The 22641-nt window shown below is 44.2% G+C and overlaps 1 protein-coding gene across 2 annotated transcripts; it reads right to left on the bottom strand.

Moving 5' to 3' along the window:
* Window positions 1-3256: 3256 nt before the first annotated feature.
* Window positions 3257-21271, bottom strand: LOC118384212 (SUMO-activating enzyme subunit 1-like). 2 transcript variants are annotated; one of them, XM_035770545.2, is made up of 9 exons: window positions 21129-21271; window positions 18250-18361; window positions 17677-17850; window positions 8500-8645; window positions 8291-8393; window positions 8090-8195; window positions 6328-6472; window positions 4412-4481; window positions 3257-3686 (listed from the first exon to the last, which is right to left on the bottom strand). In XM_035770545.2, the coding sequence occupies exons 2-9, from the start codon at window positions 18265-18267 to the stop codon at window positions 3594-3596; spliced, it is 855 nt and encodes a 284-aa protein (XP_035626438.2). In that variant the 5' UTR covers window positions 18268-18361; window positions 21129-21271; the 3' UTR covers window positions 3257-3593. The 2 variants fall into 2 exon arrangements, with proteins under 2 accessions (XP_035626438.2, XP_035626429.1); XM_035770536.1 differs by lacking the exon at window positions 21129-21271 and adding an exon at window positions 18588-18804.
* Window positions 21272-22641: the final 1370 nt, after the last annotated feature.

Genomic DNA, 22641 nt, shown 5'->3' with positions numbered 1-22641 from the left:
TGTATTATGAACTTTCTACATGAATTTTTTGTACAGATTCTTTCCTTTTTTACAATAAAGATTTGAAATCTATTCACTTGTTCTGACATGTATTTTTGAGTAAGATTATCAGAGGTTATGATTTTTATTAAAGGCCCAGTGCAGTCAAAAATGGGATTTTTCTGTTTTATGTATATTTCCACATTATGAGGTTGGAATAATACTCTGAAATTGTGAAAATTATGATAATGCCCTTCTAGTTTAAGAGCTGTTTTAAAAAGATCGCCCGAAATGTCTGCCTGTTTTGGTGTAATGGATATTTTGCCTGCCAGGTGACATCACCAGACGGTTAATTAGTTCATAGATCAATAAGAAAAATAGTTCCATACCTGCTTGCCAATAACACCTCCCGACTCACAACACTCCCAGACAGTTCTAGCAAAACATTTCCTTGAGAAATTGCTCTTTGCTAAGATGCGATTTTTTTCTTTCTGAACATTTTAATTGAAAATAATTACAGTAAGGTACTTAATTGTTACCCAGAAGTGATTTGATATCGAGATAAAAAGGGCTGCGTTTGACCTTTAAAATAAAGATTCTAATAGAATGATATGATTGTCTGTGATAAAATTGAGTGAACCTTTGCAGCGCAATGTTAATATAATACAATTACTTTTGTTGGTTCACAAGTACTTTATCCTCATGGCCCTGGATTAAAGAACAATCTCAGGTTATGTTCTTTCACTGGTCTCCTGTTTCTGCTACTCTATTATACTGGTAAGATCTTATCACACCAATGACTCTTTGTAGTCAGTCACCTGACTCCTTGTGGATGAATGGGGGGCTGTGCTTCAACTGTGGCTGGCGTGTGATGGTCAGTGTGGTGGTCTGGACTGGACGTGCGTGACAAACAGAAACACTACATAGAGTATATGGAGAACATGTCGGGGATTACCAGATAACATGAGCACAGAGACATCTTGAATAACTACACAGTAAGGCAAGCTTAAACACATGTATGTGTGTAATGCTCTGATGTTGGCTGCTAATCATATTATGTGGGACTGTTTGGAGATTGTTGTACTGTTGGCAATGTCCTCTCTATTCTGGAAGGCTTTGTTGTTCTCATAGTTCTAAACACGGCCTAGATTGCACATGGTTTCCAAAACAAGAAGACGAATGACACCTACTTATAATGAATAAGACCCCCTCCGCCGTTGAACACGCAGTCAAGACGTGTTGGAATGAGTCAACAGACAACATCTGGACCGGAGGACCTCACCTGCACTTTGTGCCACATATGAACCAATTGAATCCCTCCGTGTCAGTGGCAGAACGAGGTCCCAATTGTGATTGGTGTCTGGGATGACCGCTTGGATCTTTGCTGCTCAGTCGGGGGTCTTGACAAAATGAATGACCACACCACAGTGCTGAAGGGGGGTAGCTTTTTTTTGAGAGTGGGGGATGGGGGGGGTCGGGAGAGGAGATAAGAGATTTGCTTTAATTAAAAGGATGGGCTTAAAGTGATGTCAGTAATTAATCCTGTATTTTCCTAATCCCTGGAAAAGAGCAGTGCCTCCTTATGGGGCTTAATCAGCCATGGTTTCATTTCAAGGCTCCAGCTGTTTTCCTTTTCATGAATCCCCACTGCAGGCGAAAAACAATACATTTATTTTCCACCAAGGTGCTTTTCCCCTCCCCGTTCTCTCTTCAATACGTCACAAACAGATACTCAAACAAACATGATACACTATGTGGAATTTCATGCTGTTTTGTGCCTCTGGCTTGAAAAGACTTCTCTGCATGTAGTTTTATGGTCAAGGACAAAAATACTTTTTGGGGAAGAAGCATCATTTACATTGACGTTTCACCATACAGGTTGTCATTTCTATCAAGGTCGTTAAATTCAAAGAATAGTAGTCTACACGTCAGTCACGTGTCAATGTCAAAAGCTCACCACTAATTTATCTGATGTACAGTACCAGTCAAACAAGTTGACACACCTACTCATCTAAGGGTTTTTCTTTATCACTTTAAGATCGTCATTGTCCCCCCTTCACCAGCCTGTTCAACTCTTGAAAGTCATCTACCACTAATTTATCACCTCAGCCACACTGATGTAATCACAGTACCAGTCAAACAAGTTGACACACCTACCACTAATTTTTCTTTATCACTTTAAGATCGATCATCCTTAAAGTCATTTGGCACTGTTGTTTCGTCTCCAGTTGACTGGACCTACTCATCTAAGTTGGAGACTTTTTCATCTCCCTCACCAACTTCAAACATCAGCTAATATGGCAGCTGTTAGTCTATAGGTAAATAGCTCTCATGTCTTAAAATATCTCTACCTGTACATGATGGTGTTAATCTGTTGTTTCTCTGCTTATTTGAGCTGTTCTTGGCATAATATGGACTTGGGTCTTTTACCAAATAGGGCTATCTTCTGAATACAAACCTACCTTGTCACAACACAACTGATTGGCTCAAACACATTAAGAAGGAAAGAAATTCCACAAATTAACATTTAACAAGGCATACCTGTTAATTGAAATGCATTTCAGGTGACTACCTCCTGAAGCTGGTTGAGAGAATTCCAAGAGTGTGCAAAGCTGTCATCAAGGCAAAGGGTGACTACTTTGAAAAATCTCAAATATTTTTGATTTAAAACGTTTGGTGATACTTTATTTAGTAAATATATTCTTAACTATTTATTGAACTGCATCGTTGGTTAAGGGCATTTCACAGTTATACACTTATTCTGCACATGTGACAAATACAATTTGATTTTGATTTGATTCCATATCTGTTATTTCATAGTATTGATGTCTTCACTATTATTCTACAATATTATTCTACAATGTAGAAAATAGTACAAATAAAAACCCTTGAAAGTGTGTCCAAACTCTTCAATGGTACTGTACATACACTCAGTCTAGGGTGTTGCCACTCCCTCTATATACATACCTACAGACCAACTCCACATTGTCCAACCACCTAATGCTGATGGAGGGAGAGATCCCCTGTTTTGGTGACTGAAGAGGAAACTATGATGCTCATGACAGGCCTGCATGGCATGTCTTGGAAGCACCTGGGGAAATCCCTGTATTTTGCTGCTGCAGGGAACTGATACCTGCTCTTTCACCCATACATACATACATACACACGGCCATACATCCACTCATTGGAACATATATGACCCACTGCTAGACACCTACTGAGTCATTCAAAATGTCACTACTTTTCATTTCCAAATAACCCCTCGAAAGGCTAATAATTCTGTTCACAATAGTTTTATTACAAAATGTAAAAATACCTCTGTGCTAGAAACATAAAACGGACAGTCTGACAATAGCGAACAAGAAAAGAGAACTTCCAGAAGGCTGAAAAAAACCGTCTGTGTGTTGTGTGTGTGCGTATAGAAGAAGGAGAACATGTATAACGACCTTTTCGCCTGTTGAAACACTCGTTGAACGTTCAGCTGGAGGTGAACGCTTACACATCGATAAATGGTCTGACTGGAAAAAAGAAGGACCAAACGTATTGTGCATGCGAGTGTAGGCCTTAATCTGCCATGCACACACCTCTCGCTCCTCTGGTGGGAATATGGTCGATCACTTTGGGCCAAAGTAGTCCACCACCCCGCTGCCCTTCATACCGTCAAAGAAGAAGAAGTTCTTGTGCGGTGCGTCTCTCTGGGAAAGAGCCTGTAGAAACAAACAGACGCTAATACCAGCCAACAACACACACTCACAACCTGACCATCTCTCAAACTAAGCCAACCATAGGTACGGATAGCTTTGCTCTGGGAGATCCACCAGCTTTCCATACACGCGGTGTCCTCTAGTGTCCGCTCCATTGCGTGAGCGTCGGGTGCACTGTCCATTGTGTGATCGCTTGACTTCACCCAGTGAGACGTCGGGCCGGTTGCAGGCCGTTTCATCCGGTTTCATCTGGTTTCATCATTACGTCATATCGTGGAGACAGACAAGCCTGGCGCAGTGCCATCATCCTGCTGAGAGGGTTGTCATCTGTACTGACTGACGTTACCTCTTCTCACCTGGTTCCCTCAACTCTCAAACATAGGTTGGACTGTGACACTTCCCTTATTCTCCAATACTCAGGTCATATCCAAAACAGCCACACCATCTGCCTCAATCTCCCCAAAAGCCCCACAGGACTGAAACATATCTGGATATTTCTGGATTGGACCCAGAATCAAGTGGAGCGGCCTGCTGTCGAGTGTTTAGCTTTCTTCCTCCCCAAAATATAACATGGCATCTTTCTCCCCAGTGAAAGCTGCACCACAGTCTGTGATGTGTGGTGGTCGACACTAGTTTAGAGCCAGGATGGACAGTAAAGTAAGAATGATTTAAAGTCACAGAAACTAATGAAAAGTCAATAATACAAAAAAAACTAACTGACAACCAACCTTGACAACCTCCTGTCCCAGCACTCCTCCCACCACAGCACACACAGGGGCCATCTCAGAGAAGCAGTAGCTGATGACAACCCAAAACAACAACGTGAGTGTCACCAACAGAAACAAACTCTCCAGTTCAGTAGGATGAATTAACAATTGTCTTACCTCTGGAAAAACTGAAATAGCTCAGAATGGAGCAGCCAGTTACAGATGATCTTTGATACATCTAATAACTACCATCACTGGCAAAACCCCTACAAACCTACAGTGCCGTCGGAAAGTACTCAGACCCCTTGACTTCTTCCACATTTTGTTACGTTACAGCCTTGTTCTGAAATGGAATAAATGTTTTTCCCCCTCAAACTACACACAATACCCCATAGAAATAGAGAAAACAATAGAGAAAACAATTATTATTATTTTTTATTTAAACTTACTTACATAAATATTCAGACCCTTTGCTATGAGACTCGAAATTGAGCTCAGGTGCATCCTGTTTCCGTTGATCATCCTTGAGATGTTTCTACAACTTGATTGGAGTCCACCTGTGGTAAATTCAATTGATTGGACATGATTTGGAAAGGCACACACCTGTCTATATAAGGTCCCACAGTTGACAGTGCATGTCAGAGCAAAAACCAAGCCATGAGGTCAAAGGAATTGTTCATAGAGCTCTGAGACAGGATTGTGTCGAGGTACAGATCTGGGGAAGGGTACCAAAACCTTTCTGCAGCATTGAAGGTCTCCAAGAACAGAGTGGCCTCCATCATTCTTAAATTGAAAAAGTTTGGAACCACCAAGACTCTTCCTATAGAGCTGGCCACCCGGCCAAACTGAGCAATCGGGGGAGAAGGGCCTTGGTCAGGGAGGTGACCAAGAGCCTGATGGTCACCCGATGGTCAACTCTCGAGCTCTGTCTCTAGAGTTCCTCTGTGGAGATGGGAGAACCTTCCAGAAGTACAACCCTCTCTGCAGCACTCCACCAAATCAGGCCTTTATGGTAGAGTGGCCAGACGGAAGCCACTCCTCAGTAAAAGGCACATGACAACCTGCTTGGAGTTTGCCAAAAGGCACCGAAAGGACAGACCTTGAGAAACAAGATTATCTGGTCTGATGAAACCAAGATTGAACTCTTTGGCCTGAATGCCAAGCGCCACATCTGGAGGAAACCTTGCACCATCCCTATGGTGAAGCATGGAGGTGGCAGCATCATGCTGTGGGGATGTTTTTCAGCAGCAGGGACTGGGAGACTAGTCAGGATCAAGGGCAAGATGAACAGAGCAAAGTACAAAGAAATCCTTGATGAAAACCTGCTCCAGAGTGCTCAGGTCCTCAGACTGGGGTGAAGGTTCACCTTCTAAGAGGACAACAACCCTAAGCACACAGCCAAGACAACGCAGGAGTGGCTTTGGGATAAGTCACTGAATGTCCTTGAGTGAGAGCCCGGACTTGAACCCGATCGAACATCTCTAGAGACCCAAAAATAACTGTGCAGCAACACTCCCCAGCCAACCTGACAGAGCTTGAGAGGATCTGCAGAGAAGAATGGGGGGAAACTCCCCAAATACAGGTGTGCCAAGCTTGTAGCATCATACCCAAGAAGACTCCAGGCTGAAATTGCTGCCAAAGGTACTTTAATTAACAAAGTACTGAGTAAATGGTCTAAATACTTATGTAAATGTTATATTTAAGGTTTTTATTTTTAATACACTTGCAAAAAAAAGTTTTTGCTTCGTCATTATGGGGTATTGTGTGTAGATTGATTTATTCCATTTTAGAATAAGGCTGTAACGTAACTTAATGTGGGAAAAGTCAAGGGGTCTGAATACTTTCCGAATGCACTGTATTACTAACAGCCCAGCTTAATATGTGGCTGTCAAGTGATGCACCATGTGGTGAAATCTGGGTTGAATTGAACCGGGCACCTGACAAAGTCGTGAGGTAGCAGGTCGCTACTCAGTCCCATGGCCTCCAGGACATCATCCCGGATCTGTCTCAGGAGCATGGAATCTGCCTCAAAGCTTTCTGGGTGAGGGTCGCGACCTTTGTCTGTACGGAACTTCAGCAGTACTGTGGGAAAGAAGAGAGGAACAAACGGAGAGAAAACAATAGATCGAGTGGTGGAGAAGTGCTGGAAACCATAGAAGACACACAGAGGAAGCTCTGATTTTATGGGTTACATTGCTTCATATACAGAGCTGCGTTTCCATACGACACAGAATATGTTACTAAGGAAATGTTGGTGGAGTTGTGATTCTATCACTTGCTGGAATGACACTGGCTGGAATTATTATTATATTTTTTAAGTACAAAAAAATGGAAACGCTTCCAATTACATACTGATCATCTTGTGGAAACAGTGTGCAATCAGATCTTTATCTGTGTTGTACCACAGACGATTGACAGTGGCAATCAACGCACCACAAGTGTTGCGCCAACAAACCTCTTCATCTGATAATGGCTTTGAATGAAGAGCAGTTTTTGATCCGTTTGACAAGGCCGTGATCAGACATTGATGACTCATGTCCTTGTCCTGTCAGCACGCGCCACTAGTACTACACCCATCCTGTGTGAGACCGTGGGCAGATGTGTCAATATGAGCAGGATGTGGTTTAGAGTCGGAATATTACTAAAAGGGAAATAATTAAAAGGGGGAGAGATGGACGCACCGTTGCAACGGAGACGTTTTAGGTTCTAAACCCCCCTTTAAGCCTGGCAGCTCTACTCGCCCCCTCAGTGTTAAAACAGGTGTCATAACTTCCTCTCTTTAGCTGCCCATCAAACACATCATGGAGCCCAGTCCGCCCACGGCTATTTCCAGTAGAATGACGCCTCGCACGCTCGCAAAATAAATAAATAAAAGAAATGCATAAATCACCATCAACTAAATATTCTCTCACCCATTGAATTATCTCAACCTGTAAGTGTACAAAGATATCTGTGCAAAGTAAACATTGTCTTAAGAGAGTAGTCTGGAACATTCTTCATTAGATTCAAACGGATGAACCAAAAACAACACATTCAAATTACATTGACTAAATCAAAGTTGAGGGAAAACAGTCCTGTGCCCCCCCACGCCTGTGCTGCCTTCCATTCCTCCAGAGGTGTTATGGTTGCATACAGTAAGCTAACCCCCAACCCCTGACACACAGAGGAGCTGTAACAGAGGAAGCACCACTTCCTCAAGAGCAGCTCGGTCGAGAGATACCACTACGTCTAGACATAATTATAGAAACCCAAATGCTATAACACACCTCCTGAAAACGACAAAAACAAACAAATGAACAGCTTCTTTCCTTTCCGGCTGTTATTTTAATATTAGCTAACAACAGGGGCTAGAGTACGCAGCCTTGCGGATGAAGTGTCGTGGGTGGTGGCTGTTTGTTTCTCTGTTCTAAAGTCACACACGACTGGCCATGGAGAGCCTGTGATGGAAACAGAGCCATGTTAAGAAGGTCTATGAAACCAGGTGAAGGCTATTAAGGGACAAAATCAGACTAGAAGGAACAGGGTGAAATGCTACAACAACCAAAACAGGAGGGGGGTGTATGGTGGTGGGCGATGTCATTGGAGCTGCAGGCACACACGTGTAGAGGAAAAAATACGTGATGGCAGCCAGTTAGTGATCTAACTCCCTTTTATCAGATAGACATTTATATCCAATGGCTTTGAGGAAGGTGCATGTACCGTGTAGCAGGAAGTAGTCCACGGGGGTGTGCTTCAGGCTGCTCTTGGCCTTCTCATTGGTCCAATCCACTTCCAGAGCCAGTTTCAAGGAGCAGAAGCAGGCCGTCTGTTCAGTTGGGACAGAGAGAGCGCCAAGGAACATGACGTCATTAGATGTGGAGGAGGATAACGCTAATTGAGATATTATTATACAATGCTCACCTTTTTGATCACGGTGGTCTCATTTGGGTCAATCTTTGTTTTTTTGGCCTCGGGTCCATCATTGGACTCCTCTGTTTTGGGCTTGACTACTTTGGGCTTCTCCCTAGACGGGGGCATCAAAACAAGGGACAGATGAGCATAAGTATAACTGTTGAATAATCAAGACAAGTAAATTAGACACACGACAATCACACACACACAACACTCACTCAACATAGTTGTGCTCCTGGCCAAGGTCGGAGAACATGTATCCGTGGTAACCGAAGACGTCGCCACAGAAGACCTTGATGTTGTGCTTGAAACAGAGTTGGTCCACGCGTACCATCAGATCTCTGGAGCAGCCGGTCAGACACACCTGAGAGGAACAAGGGAGGGCAGGACAAAGTCAGAGAGAGCAGCTAAAACGCCAACTCCCATGGTGCTATCTACACTACATGACCAAAAGTATGTGGACACCTGCTCATCAACCATCTAATTCCAAAATCATGGACATTAATATGGAGTTGGTCCCCCCTTTGCTTTTATAACAGCCTCCACTCTTCTGGGAAGGCTTTCTACTAGATGCTGGAATATTGCTGCGGGGACTCCAGCCACAAGAGCATTATTCAGGTCAGGCACTGATGTTCGGCGATTAGGCCTGGCTCACATTCAGATTCCAATTCATCCCAAAAGGTGTTTGATGGGGTCAGGGCTCTGTGCAGGCCAGTCAAGTTCTTCTACACCAATCTCAACAAACCATTTCTGTATGGACCTCGCTTTGTGCAAGAGGGCATTGTCATGCTGAAACAGGAAAGGGCCTTCCCCAAACTGTTGCCCAAAAAATTGGAAACACAGGATCGACTAGAATGTCATTGTCTGCTGTACGGTTAAGAATCCCCTTCACTGGAACTAAGGGGCCTAGCCAGAACCATGAAAAACAGCCCTAGATCATCATTCCTCCCCCACCAAACTTTACAGTAGGTACTATGCATTGGGGCAGGTAGCGTTCTCCTGGCATCTGCCAAACCCGGATTTGTCAGTGATTCATCACTCCAGAGAACGCATTTCCACTGCTCCAAAGTCCAATGGCGGCGAGCTTTACACCACTCCAGCCGACGCTTGGCATTGCGCATGGTGATCTTAGGCTTGTATGTGTCTGCTAGGCCATGGAAACCCACTTCATGAAGCTCCCAAGAACAGTTCTTGTGCTGACATTGCTTCCAGAGGCAGTTTGGAACTTGGTAGAGTGTTGCAACTGAGGACAGACGATTTTGACGCACTATGCGCTTCAGCGGTCACATTCTGTGAGCTTGTGTGCCACTTTACGGCTGAGCCATTGTTGCCCCTAGACCTTTCCACTTCACAATAACAGCACTTACAGTTGACCGGGGCAATTCTAGCAGGGCAGAAATTTGACGAACTGACTTGTTGGAAAGGTTGCATCCTATGATGGTCCAACGTTGAAAGTCACTGAGCTCTTCAGTAAGGCCATTCTACTGCTAAAGTTGCTCTATAGAGATTGCATAGTTGTGTGCTCAATTTGATATACCGGTCAGCAACAGGTGTGGCTGAAATAGCTGCATCCACTAATTTGAAGGGGTGTCCACAAATTTGTTTTAATTTATTTAACATTTAATTAACCAGGTAGGCTAGCTGAGAACAAGTTCTCATTCTTCGACCTGGCCAAGATAAAGCAAAGCAGTTCGACACATACAACAACACAGTTACACATGGAGTAAAACAAACATACAGTCAATAATACAGTTGTGAAAAAAGTCTATATACAGTGTGTGCAAATGAGGCAAGATAAGAGAGGTAAGGCAATAAAATAGGCCATAGAGGCGAGGTAATTATGATATAGCAATTAAACACTGGAGTGACAAATGTGCAGAAGATGAATGTGCAAGTAGAGATACTGGGTTGCAAAGGAGCTAAATAAATAAATACAGTATGGGGATGAGGTAGTTGGATGGGCTATTTACAGATGGGCTGGGCTATGTACAGGTGCAATGATCTGTGAGCTGCTCTGACAGCTGGTGCTTGAAGTTAGTAAAGGAAATAAGATTCTCCAGCTTCAGAGATTTTTGCAGTTCGTTCCAGTCATTGGCAGCAGAGAACTGGAAGGAAAAACAGCCAAAAGAGAAGAGAAGTTGAAGAGCATGCATTTAGTTTTACTTGCATTTAAGAGCAGTTGGAGGCCACGGAAGGAAAGTTGTATGGCATTAAAGCTCGTCTGGAGGTTTGTTAGCACAGTGTCCAAAGAAGGGCCAGAAGTATACAGAATGGTGTCATCTGCGTAGAAGTGGATCAGAGAATCACCAGCCGCAAGGGCGACATCATTGATGTATACAGAGAAGAGTCGGCCCGAGAATCGAACCCTGTAGCACCCCCATAGAGACTTCCAGAGGTCCGGACAACAGGCCCTCCGATTTGACACACTGAAATCTGAGAAGTAGTTGGTGTACCAGGCGAGGCAGTCATTTGAGAAACCAAGGCTGTTGAGTCTGCCGATAAGAATGTGGTGATTGACAGAGTCGAAAGCCTTGGCCAGGTCGAAGAATACGGCTGCACAGTATTGTCTCTTATCGATGGCAGTTATGATATCATTTAGGACCTTGAGCGTGGCTGAGGTGCACCCATGACCAGCTCTGAAACCAGATTGCATAGCGGAGAAGGTACAGTGGGAAATGGTCGGTGATCTGTTTGTTAACTTGGCTTTCGAAGACCTTAGAAAGGCAGGGTAGGATAGATATAGGTTTGTAGCATTTTGGTCTAGAGTGTCTCCCCCTTTGAAGAGGGGGATGACCGCGGCTGCTTTCCAATTCCAACTATACAGTGTACATGTTCATTGAGAGACCTTGCAGGGAATGTGATGACAAATTACTTGATGATGAGCAAGTAGGCCTAACTCTGCATTTACACGCACACCTTTTGGATAGATTACACCATAGCCATTCTTAAACAACCTACTCCTTTAGTTAACCCCCTTGAACAACACACACACCAGCTTCTACAACAGACACCCCGTCCTTCTGACACAAAACATGTTCAAGTAAACTAAATCTGTTATTCAGTCAAAGAATCAACTAGTTTGTTTTGGCCAGTTTGTTTTATCTGAACGGGGGGGGGTAATGGGCCTTAATAAACAACTGACCCTTGGGCTGGGTCCATCTTATTCTTTAGACCAAACCCAGCACACGCCACACTTGGCTAGAGATAAGGGGCTGTCTGGCATCTGTCTGTGGCATCGCTGACATGGGTGAGTGGTACATGCTGTTCCCTCCCAGAACACAAAGTACCACAATGTTAGGAAGTGCCAGCATCGAGTTGACTACACGCGCCAGTGTTTTTCCAAGGGCAGCTTAATGATGTGTGACTGTATGTTTGAAGTTGTTTTAAATTGCTGCCCTCATCTAACGCAAGATGGCGCTGATAGAGATGGCAACTTCGCTTCAAGTACTTCGGAAACTATGCAGTATTTTTTTTTAATGTATTATTTATTACATTGCAAGCCCAGAAAACCTTAAGTGTTATTACATACAGCTGGTAGGAACTATTGGATATCAGAGAGACATCAACTTACCAGCACTATGACCAGTAATACGACTTTCCCAAAGCGGATCCTTTGTCTGCACCTCCCAGGTCATTTGAACTGATTCTAGAGGCCGACCCAAAACAACACCATCGGAGGAGAGGGTGCTGGAGCGGTCTTCTAGTGAGGCTTCGGATGCGCGCACACCACCCACCGCTTCAGAGTATATTACTCACTAATGTCCAGTCCCTAGTTAACAAAGTCGATGAAATTAGGGCAAGAGTTGCTTTCCAAAGAGATATCCGGGATTGTAACATACTCTGTTTCACGGAGACATGGCTAGCTGGGGACATGCTGTCGGAGTCCGTACAGCCAACGGGATTGTCAGTGCATCGCGCCGACAGGAACAAACATCTCTCTAGTAAGATGAAGGGCGGGGGTGTGTGTTTCATGATTAACAACTCATGGTGTAATTGTAACAACATACAATAACTCAAGTCCTTTTGTTCACCTGACCTAGAATTCCTCACAATCAAATGCAGACCATATTATCTCCCAAGAGAACTCTCCTTGTTTATCGTCACAGCAGTGTATATCCCAAGCATGCGAATACCAAGACGGTCATCAAGGAACTGCACTGGACTTGATGCAAACTGGAAACCATATATCCTGAGCCTGCATTTATTGTAGCTGGGGATTAACAAAGCTAATCTGAGTACAAGGCTGCCTAAATTCTATCAGCATATTGTTTGTAGTACACAAGCGAGTAACACACTCAACCACTGCTACTCTAACTTCTGCGATGCATACAAGGCCCTCCTTCGCCCTCCTTTTGGTAAATCTGACCATGACTCCATCTTGTTGCTCCCCTCCTATAGGCAGAAACTAAAACAGGAAGCACCTGTGCTTAGGTCTATCTGATGCTGGTCTGACCAATTGGATTCCACGCTTCAAGATTGCTTTGATCACGTGGACTGGGATATATTCCGGGTAGCCTCAGACAATAACATTGACGCATATGCTAACTCGGTGGGCGAGTTTAAAGGAAGTGTATAAGAGATGTTGTAACTATTAAAACCTTCCCTAACCAGAAACTGTGGATTGATGGCAGCATTTGTGCAAAACTGAAAGCACATACCACTGTATTTAAATCATGGCAAGGTGACTGGAAACATAGCCGAATACAAACAGTGTAGTTATTCCCGTAAAGGCAATCAAACAAGCAAAGCGTCAGTACAGAAACAAAGTGAAGTCGCAATTCAACGGCTCAAACACGAGGGTCTACAGACAATCACGGATTACAAAAAGAAAAAATCAGCCCGTCGCGGATATCGACGTCTTGCTCCCAGACAAATTAAACAACTTCTTTGCGCTTTGAGGACAATACAGTGCCACCGACACGGCCAGCTACCAAAGACTGTGGGCTCTCCTCCTCCTTGGGTGACATGAGTAAAACATTTAAACGTGTTCACCCTCGCAAGGCTCCCAGCCCAGACGGCATGCCAAGGCGCATCCTCAGAACATGTGCAGACCATCTGGCTGGTGTGTTTATGGACATATTCAATCAATCCCTATCCCTGTCTGCTGTCTCCACATACTTCAAGATGGCCACCATTGTTACTGTTCCCAAGAAAGCTAAAGTAACGGAAATAAATTACTATCGCACCGTAGCACTCACTTCTGTCGTCATGAAGTGCTTTGAGAGACTAGTCAAGGATCACGTCACCGCCACCCTACCCGTCACCCTAGACCCAGTCCAATTTGCTTACCGCCCCAATAGGTCCACAGATGATGCAATCGCCATCACACTGCTCTATCCCACCTGGATAGAGGAATACCTATGTAAGAATGCTGTTCACTGACTACAGCTCAGCATTCAACACCATAGTACCCTCCAAACTCATCATTAAGCTTGAGACCCTGGGTCTGGACCCCGCCCTGTGCAACTAGGCCCCGGACTTCCTGACGGGCCGCCCCATGTGGTGAAGGTTGGCAACAACACCTCCACTCCGCTGATCCTCAACACTGGGGCCCCACAAGGGTGAGTTCTCAGCCCTCTACTGTACTCCATGGAGGACCTGAGCCCTAGGACCGTGCCCCAGGACTACCTGACATGATGGCTCCTTGCTGTCCCCAGTCCACCTGACTGTGCTGCTGCTCCAGTTTCAACTGTTCTGCCTTATTATTATTCGACCATGCTGGTCATTTATGAACATTTGAACATCTTGGTCATGTTCTGTTATAATCTCTACCCGGCACAGCCAGAAGAGGACTGGCCACCCCACATAGCCCGGTTCCTCTCTAGGTTTCTTCCTAGGTTTTGGCCTTTCTAGGGAGTTTTTCCTAGCCACCGTGCTTTTACACCTGCATTGTTTGCTGTTTGGGGTTTTAGGCTGGGTTTCTGTACAGCACTTTGAGATATCAGCTGATGTACGAAGGGCTATATAAATAAATTTGATTTGATGTTCACCCATGACTGCGGGGCCATGCACGCCTCCAACTCAATCATCAAGTTTGCAGACGACACTACAGTGGTAGGCTTGATTACCAACAACAAGACAGCCTATAGGGAGGAGGTGAGGACCCTCGGCCTGTGGTGTCAGGAAAATAACCTCTCACTCAATGACAGCAAAACAAAAAGAGATGATCGTGGACTTCAGGAAACAGCAAAGGGAGTACCCCCCTATCCACATCGTCGGGACAGCAATGGAGAAGTTGGAAAGTTAAGTTCCTCAGTGTACATATCACCGACAAACTGAAATACTCCACGCACACAGACAGTGTGGTAAAGGCGGCACAGCAGCACCTCCTCAACCCCAGGAGGCTGAAAAAAATGTGGCTTGTCAATGAAAACCCTCTAACTTCTACAGGTGCACAATTGAGAGCATCCTGTCGGGCTGGATCACCGCCTGGTACGGCAACTGCACCGCCCACAACCGCAGGTCTCTCTGGTCTGCACAATGCATCACCGGGGGCAAACTAGCTGCCCTCCAGGACACCGACAACACCTGATATCACAGGAAGGCCAAAAAGATCATCAAGGACAACAACCACCCGAGCCACTACCTGTTCACCCCGCTTCCATCCAGAAGGCAAAGTCAGTACAGGTGCATCAAAGATGGGACAGACAGATAGAAACTGTTTTTCAATCTCAAGGTCAAGATAGTTAAACAGCCACCACTAGCACAGAGCCACCACTAGCACTTTAACAATGTTTACATATCTCATATGTATATGCTGTATACTGTTTCCTTCACTATCTATTCTTTACTATCTATTGCATCTTAGCCGCTCTGTCACTGCTCACCCATATATTTTATACTCATATATTCTTATCCCATTTCTTTACTAGATTATGTGCATTAGGTGTTGTTGTGGAATTTGTTAGATATTAGGTTTTGTTGTGGAATTGTTGATATTACCTGTTAGCTACTGCTACACTGTCTGATCTAGAAGAATAAGCATTTCACTACACTCGCAATAACATCTGCTAACCATGTGTATGTGACCAATAACATCTGCTAACCATGTGTATGTGACCAATAACATCTGCTAAACATGTGTATGTGACCAATAACATCTGCTAACCATGTGTATGTGACCAATAAAATTTGATTTGAAGATTGATAGACAAATCATCAATGTTGGGTGCATACTTGATGATTGAAAAATGGACCGGAAATCTTCCTTAAACCACACCTCAACAGGAAGGAGGTCTTATGGGGGAAGGGGAACCCTTACAGATTACTATGGAAGTCCTATTGGCTTTAGTTGCCAGCTACAAAAAGGCAAGCCCTCTGTTGTGGCACTGGCAACAAACACTGAGAGACCCTGGCTGGGCATGTTGGGCTACTGCTGCTGGTGTAGTTCATTAGAGTGGATTGGCAGTGGGAACTGAGATTGCTGGCACTGGCAGACCGGAGGGGACAGGGCTTTTTAACAGCCTGGCCAGCCGTACTGTCTCTTCCCTTTGAAGGAGGCGTGCAGCTTGGGCGCCTCCTCCCGATGGCCTCGGGCAAGGGCTTTGTGAAGAGGGACACTGAGCTGGATTGTTTGAGACATGAGGGAGAGAGGGAGGGAGTGAAAAGAAGGAAGCGAGGAAAGGGGGGGGGGTATATAGCTTATCTGTACAATGGAACCTAACAACGAAGAATTGGTCTGGTAGGAGGTGAAGGGAGAAGTGAAGTGATAGACATGCAGAGAATGAGTGGTTATGAGTGACTCAATGAGAGTACATGAGTGAGAATTGGGAGAGTATACCAGTATGGTGAGTGAAGTAAACAAGAATGTGTTTGTTTGTTGTGGGTGTGAATTGTTGCCTTAAATGATCTCTATAAGACAAAAACACCTGCAAACACTCTCTCAGGATCGAAGTTATAATCCAGACATATCAATCCCTCAGTCCAAAACACAGTGACTAAAAATAGCAGCCCCTTGTCATGTATTGCAGCAAATTTCAACCAGTTTCAGTTTCCCAGTGCTACACCACACAGACAAGACAGATCCGTAGCTAGCAGATAAAAGAGTCTACCAGTCTACAGCACAGCCCACTCCGCCTCCCCCTCCTCCTGAACTTCCATTAGCACTCCCCCCGGGACGCTTCTGCCGTTTCTCCACCACAGTCAGACTAGGGAAGCGGCTCGTTTGCGCTTTGAAAATCCCTGAGCATCTGATGAGGAGTCTCTTCAAACCCCCGCCCCACTACATGATTCAGAGCAGAGCACTTCAGACAGCTTCCTTTGCAGTATGTCTGGAACCAAACGCCACAGGAAAGCTAAGTTTCTACTTGTTAGCTGTACAGACATAAATGCATTTATCTCCAAACTCGAGGGTCTTTAATGTTTATGCTATTCTTTTCCCCTACTGGCACTTGTCAATTCCCTCACTCTGTCAGTGTATAAATTATATTTATATGCATCATATTATGAAGCCCTTTATCTACTTCCAGTCAGATGAACTTGTGGATACCATTTTTATGTTTGAAGGAAGTTGCTAAATAGCATTAGCGCAATTACTGGTAGTCTGTGGTAACTGCTAGCATGCTAGGAAGGAGGTAATGCTAGTTAGCATCGAACTTCCTTCATATTGGATGCAGTTACATAAAAGTTGATGACGTCCATGAGTTCATCTGAGTCTGGGGAAGCAGATAAAGGGCTTTAAAAAAAAAACATGCGCAAAACAGGTGCTACACTGGCATTGGTCTGCTGCAGAGTGTGGTACGGTCTGCCTAACGAATCACTGGGGGCACACTGCCTGCCCACCAGGACACCTACAGCAACCGATGTCACAAGAAGTACCAAAAAGATCATCAAGGACATCAACCACCACGACCAACGGCATGTGCACCCCACTACCATCCAGAAGGCGAGGTCAGTACAGGTGCATCAAAGCTGGGACCGAGATACTGAAAAACAGCTTCTACCTCAAGGGTACCACCTGGCTACTCAACACTGCACCTTAGAGGCTGCTGCCCTATATACATAAAATCCCTTGCCACTTTAATATTGGAACACTAGTCACTTTAATAATGTGTACATACTGCTTTACGCATCTCATATGTATATACTGTATTCTATTCCACTGTATTTAATCAATGCCACTCTGAAATTGCTCATCCTAATATTTATATATTTTTAATTCCATTATTTTACTTTTAGATTTGTGTATTGTTGTGAATTGTTAAGATACTACTGCACTGTTGGAGCTAGGAACACAAGCATTTCGCTACACATCTGCTAAATATGTGTATGTGACAAAAAAATGTGGTAAGAAGTATGGTGTAAATGCAACACCTAGAGGCCATTTAAGGTAAATTAAAAAAAAGATGCACAAAAGTAATCTTGATAATAGACCGGTCCTGCACTACCCTACTCACTGCCTCAAATTGTAGGAAGAATTTGTCTGGTTTGGTCTCCACCCTGTCTGTGTCTGCCTTCACCTCGACCATGGGGTTGAGGTACTGGGCACGCTCCAGGGAGGCCTGGGCTCGATTCTGGCCCTGATTGTTCACTGGAATCAGGAACTGGGCTCGGCATGACTCCTCCGTCACCTGGGAAGCAAGGGAACAGACATAGTAATTTGTAGCATTCATTTCTACTGTCCTGCAATTTTCTCAGTGTTTATCCAACCATTAGCCTACTTGGGAAGGTTCCCTCTCACCTAGCCTCTGCCGAGTCCCCAAGAACGGAAAGAGCCTGTGACGCTACTTCCGCTATTAGACGTTAACAAGGCAAAACTCCATCTGAACTCCTCCCCCACATTTACTGGATTGGTTGGAGAGTGAAAAAGAATACCTCCACCAACAGTTTTTCCCCTTCTCTTCAAGACCAGTGGATCTAGTTTCAGGTGTTTATTTTACACCTGCTACTTTAGGTTACCTCTGTTCTGACCTAACTGTGTTACCCCCCCCCCCTCCCCTCCCTCCCCCCTTTGTGTTTGTGGTCAATACCAGTTCGTGGTCCAGCATGGTCAGCCCCTTCACTCCAGCCAGGATGAGATTTTTGGCCACTTCAGCCCCCAGGCCCCTGAGCCCCACCAGGAGCACACGAGACCCCCGCAGTCTGGAACAGAAGAAGATGGCAAAAACCTTAATTAGCTATGTAGCGCCATCATACAATAACGAGTAGAAAGCAGTAAAGACAAAATATGCATGCCTCGTGCAGATTGATATATTATGTAAACATCAACATTTTGAGTGTTTTACAATCCATTCTTGCTGTGGGACGCCATTTTAACCCAGAACGAACAAATCGGATTCAAGCTAGCTCGATGGTTAGCAAAAACTACCTCTTTTGTGCATCCAGGCCCCATAGTCGGATCTGCCGGTCATACTGAGCAGCTTCTTCCTCGCTAATGATAGAATCCTCCTTCTCAATCATGTCTATCATCTCAAACTGTTTGTCTAGTTTAACAGTAATGGGATTAATATGCCACTTTTCAAATTCAGGTAGGGTACCGCTATCGCTGATTTGAACGGACGCTGGAAGATGACGTTATCTTCTTCTTTTTTGGTATTATGGCGGTCCGCAAACAAATGTTCTAGGTGCATGCCGCCATCTACTGTATTGGCTGTGTATCAGCCTACTATGCTGTAGTATCTATTCATTACACTTTATGATTTTTTTTTCCTACCAACTATCATCACTATTCCACTACTTTGGTCCTATCTAATCCTGCACCTGGCCATCCTGCACAAAACACCTTGTAACTCTTCTGCAGTAAAATCTTGTACACCCAAGTACTTCTCTGCAGCTGCCACCACAACATCTATCCTCTGTGATTTACATTCCATTTCTGCGGTACAGTTGCCCACCATGGCCATGTACGCCAAAAAAACAACCTTACCAAAGCACGTTATTCCTATCACTCTCTATTTACCTCGTCCTACTCACAGGGATCCACTTAGGATCCGTCACCCTTACAAAAAAAGATTGCTGTTTTGAAACTGCAGTAAAAGTGTAGTAACTGCAGTCGACTGTAGTATTTTGGACACAGTAATTGCAGAATAACTGCAGTGTCCTGCAGTTGAACTGCTGTTATACTACAAAATCACTGCAGTTAAAAAAAACGTGTTCTTTGGACGCAGTATTTGCAGCATACTGCAGTTATAGATGCACAATTGAGATCATCCTGTCGGGCTGTATCACTGCCTGGTACGGCAAATGCACCACCCACAACCGCAGGGCTCTCCAGAGGGTTGTGCGGTCTGCACAACACATCACCAGGGGCAAACTGCCTGCTCTCCAGGACACCTACAGCACCCGATGTCACAGGAAGGCCAAAAAGATCATCAAGGATAACAACCACCCGAGCCACTGCCTGTTCACCCACTACCATCCAGAAGGCGAGGTCAGTACTGCTGAGCTGGGACAGAGAAATTTAAAAATAGCTTCGATCAGACTGCTAAACAGCCATCACGAACACAGAGAGGCTGCTGCCTACATACAGATGTGAAATCATTGGCCACTCTAACAAATGGATCACTAGTCACTTTATTAATGCCACTTTAATAATGATGTTCACATACCTTGCATTACTGCATTATGTATACACTGTATTTTATACCATCTATTGCATCTTGCCTATGCTGCTTGGTCATTGCTCATCCATATATTTATATGTACACATTCTTATTCCATCCCTTTACTTAGATTTGTGTGTATTAGGTAGTTGTTGTGGAATTGTTATATTACTTGTTAGATATTGCTGCACTGTCTGAACTAGAAGCACAAGCATTTCGCTACACTCACAATAACATCTGCTAACCAAGCATCTGTGACTAATACAATTTGATTTGATACTGCCATTATACTGCACTTTGACAGCAATCTTTTTCCGTAAGGGTGGACTCATCTTCCTCTACTACTCTCTTTAGTGCCTCAGCATATGACACCTGCATTACTCTGATCCTGGCAACATCAACCTGCCTTTCTCTCACCAGACACCTCTGATCTCCAGCACCATGGATACCCCTACTGTTTCCACACACACAACCTTTTCCACCGATACTACACAATCCTTTGTCTTAGGCCCTCCTGCACACTTCTCACATCTAGGAATATCCATCCTACACACTACTGTCACATGACCATAAGCTTGAAACCTAAACCAGTAATGGGTTCGGGTCAAAAGCTCTCATGGTATAACTGACACATCCTAACTTGCAGAGTTTTTACCAGATAAAGGCATCAAAACTCAGTAGTACAGACAGTGGCATCTCTGTTTCACCACCCTCTCCACCGGGGGTCTCCGTTGCACCAAACAGTGGGTGTCACAGACACCAGGAATCTTAAACTTCAGTTGAGCCTCCTCAACACTTAACGCCAGGTGGTGCGGAGCGCACGTTCCTCTGGACGGCAGAAATACAAAAACATAAACACGATTCCACTTCCCCACCATTCCTCAAACTCTCCTCCACCCAACCTGACACCACATATGAATCACCCAGAAGGCAAGGATCCATTCTCTCCAAAAAATCTCACTCTCACTGGGCAAAAACATCTTTATCGCCATCTGAATGAGGCTCAAAATCTGCGTTCTTCACCGCACCTGCCACCGCAGTTAATTCACCCTCACTAGTCATGTTACATTGTATTCTGTAGCACTCAATATTTACTCTTAATATGTTCCACGTTCTTCCCTTTTCCCTGTCTACCTTCTTAGTCCCACGGACGTTAGTTTCTTCTGTAGCGAACATAGAGTAGTTTAAGAATTCCGTTTGAGTCGTCGGGCAAGCTTTCTGCATACACAGTCTGAATTAAAGAACTGCAACAACTTGAAAGTTTCCTTACAAGTCAGAATGTAGAGTACAATTTCATTTGGACTTACTCTACCGGTTGTCTGTGTGGTTGGTCCTTATTCGGGTCAAAATCTGAGAAAAAAATATCCACACGACAGTATTATTCACCTGACCTTTTAGAGTAACGGCACTGCGGTTGAGACTTTTCTATCACCTAGCACATGCAGTAAACCTTGTAAACACCTGCAAGACTTTGGTTAGTATGCATACATTACGTGGATGTACTTCCATCTTGTGCACATCCCTTAGGTGATGAGCAAACAAATCGTGATAGCCATACACAGAGACCCACCTTTTGAAGTCGATTTAATAATACTTTCCTGCGGATATTTTGTCTCAAATTCTACCAGCAGAACGAAATCAGTGGACAACAGGTAAAGTTCAAATTACGTTTATTCTATATTTTGACTTGTAAAGGGACTGTTTCAAATTTTTCCATCTATATGTGAAGAGAGTGGACCCATTGAAACTCAGATCCGTAGAGGTTTGTACTTTATCAAAAGAATAGGCCATCTCCTTATGTTTTTTTTGTCCCCATTTTCTCACTGTAAGACATACAGTGGCAAGAAAATGTGAACCCTTTGGAAATACCTGGATTTCTGCATAAATTAGTCATAAAATTTGATCTGATCTTCATCTGGGTCACAAAAATAGACAAACACAGTCAGCTTAAACTAATAACACACAAACAATTATCCGTTATGTCTTTATTGAACACACCGTATAAACATTCACAGTCCAGGGTTGAAAAAGTATGTGAACCCTTGGATTTAATATCTGGTTGACCCTCCTTTGGCAGCCATAACCTCAACCAAACGTTTTCTGTAGTTGCAGCTCAGACCTGCACAACGGTCAGGAGGAATTTTGGACCATCCCTCTTTACAAAACTGTTTCAGTTCAGCAATATTCTTGGGATGTCTGGGGTGAACTGCTGTCTGGAGGGCAGGCCACAGCATCTCAATCGGTTGAGGTCAGGACTCTGAATGAGCCACTCCAGAAGGCACATTTTCTTCTGTTGAAACCATTCTGTTGTTGATTTACTTCAGTGTTTTGAGTCACTGTCCTGTTGCATCACTAAACGTTTGTTGAGCTTCAATTGGTGGACAGATAGCCTAACATTCTCCTGCAAAATGTCTTGATAAACTTGGAAATTCATTTTTCCGTCAACGATAGCAAGCTATCCAGGCCCTGAGGCAGCCCCAAACCATGATGCTCCCTCCACCATACTTTACAGTTAGGATAAGGTTTTGATGTTGGAGTGCTGTGCCTTTCTTTCTCCACACAGTGTTGTGTGTTCCTTCCAAACAACTCAACTTTAGTTTCATCTATCCAGAGAATATTTGGCCATTAGCACTGTGGAACATCCAGGTGCACTTTTGCAAGCAGTGGCTTCTTCCGTGGTGTCCTCCCATGAACACCATTCTTGTTCAGTGTTTCACATATCGTATACTCGTCATCAGCGATGTTAGCATATTCCGTAGATTTCTGTAAGTCTTTAGCTGACGCTCTAGGATTCTTCTTAACCTCATTGAGCATTCTGTG

The sequence above is a fragment of the Oncorhynchus keta genome, chromosome 1 (assembly GCF_023373465.1).
Source record: "Oncorhynchus keta strain PuntledgeMale-10-30-2019 chromosome 1, Oket_V2, whole genome shotgun sequence".
Classification (NCBI taxonomy): Eukaryota; Metazoa; Chordata; class Actinopteri; order Salmoniformes; family Salmonidae; genus Oncorhynchus; species Oncorhynchus keta.
The sequence above is the reverse complement of the archived record's forward strand: the minus strand, read 5'-3'. Positions and strand labels throughout refer to the sequence as shown.

Bases quoted from the DNA above. Each gene is read 5' to 3' on its own strand.
- LOC118384212 (XM_035770536.1), bottom strand. From the start codon at position 18,688: ATGATAGACATGATTGAGAAGGAGGATTCTATCATTAGCGAGGAAGAA. The intron at 18,362-18,587 runs GTAGTTTTTGCT...CTTCTGTTCCAG, and splicing joins GGCCTGGATGCACAAAAGAG to ACTGCGGGGGTCTCGTGTGC. The intron at 8,646-17,676 runs GTGAGTAGGGTA...TGTTCCTCTCAG, and splicing joins TCTTCCTACAATTTGAGGCA to GTGTGTCTGACCGGCTGCTC.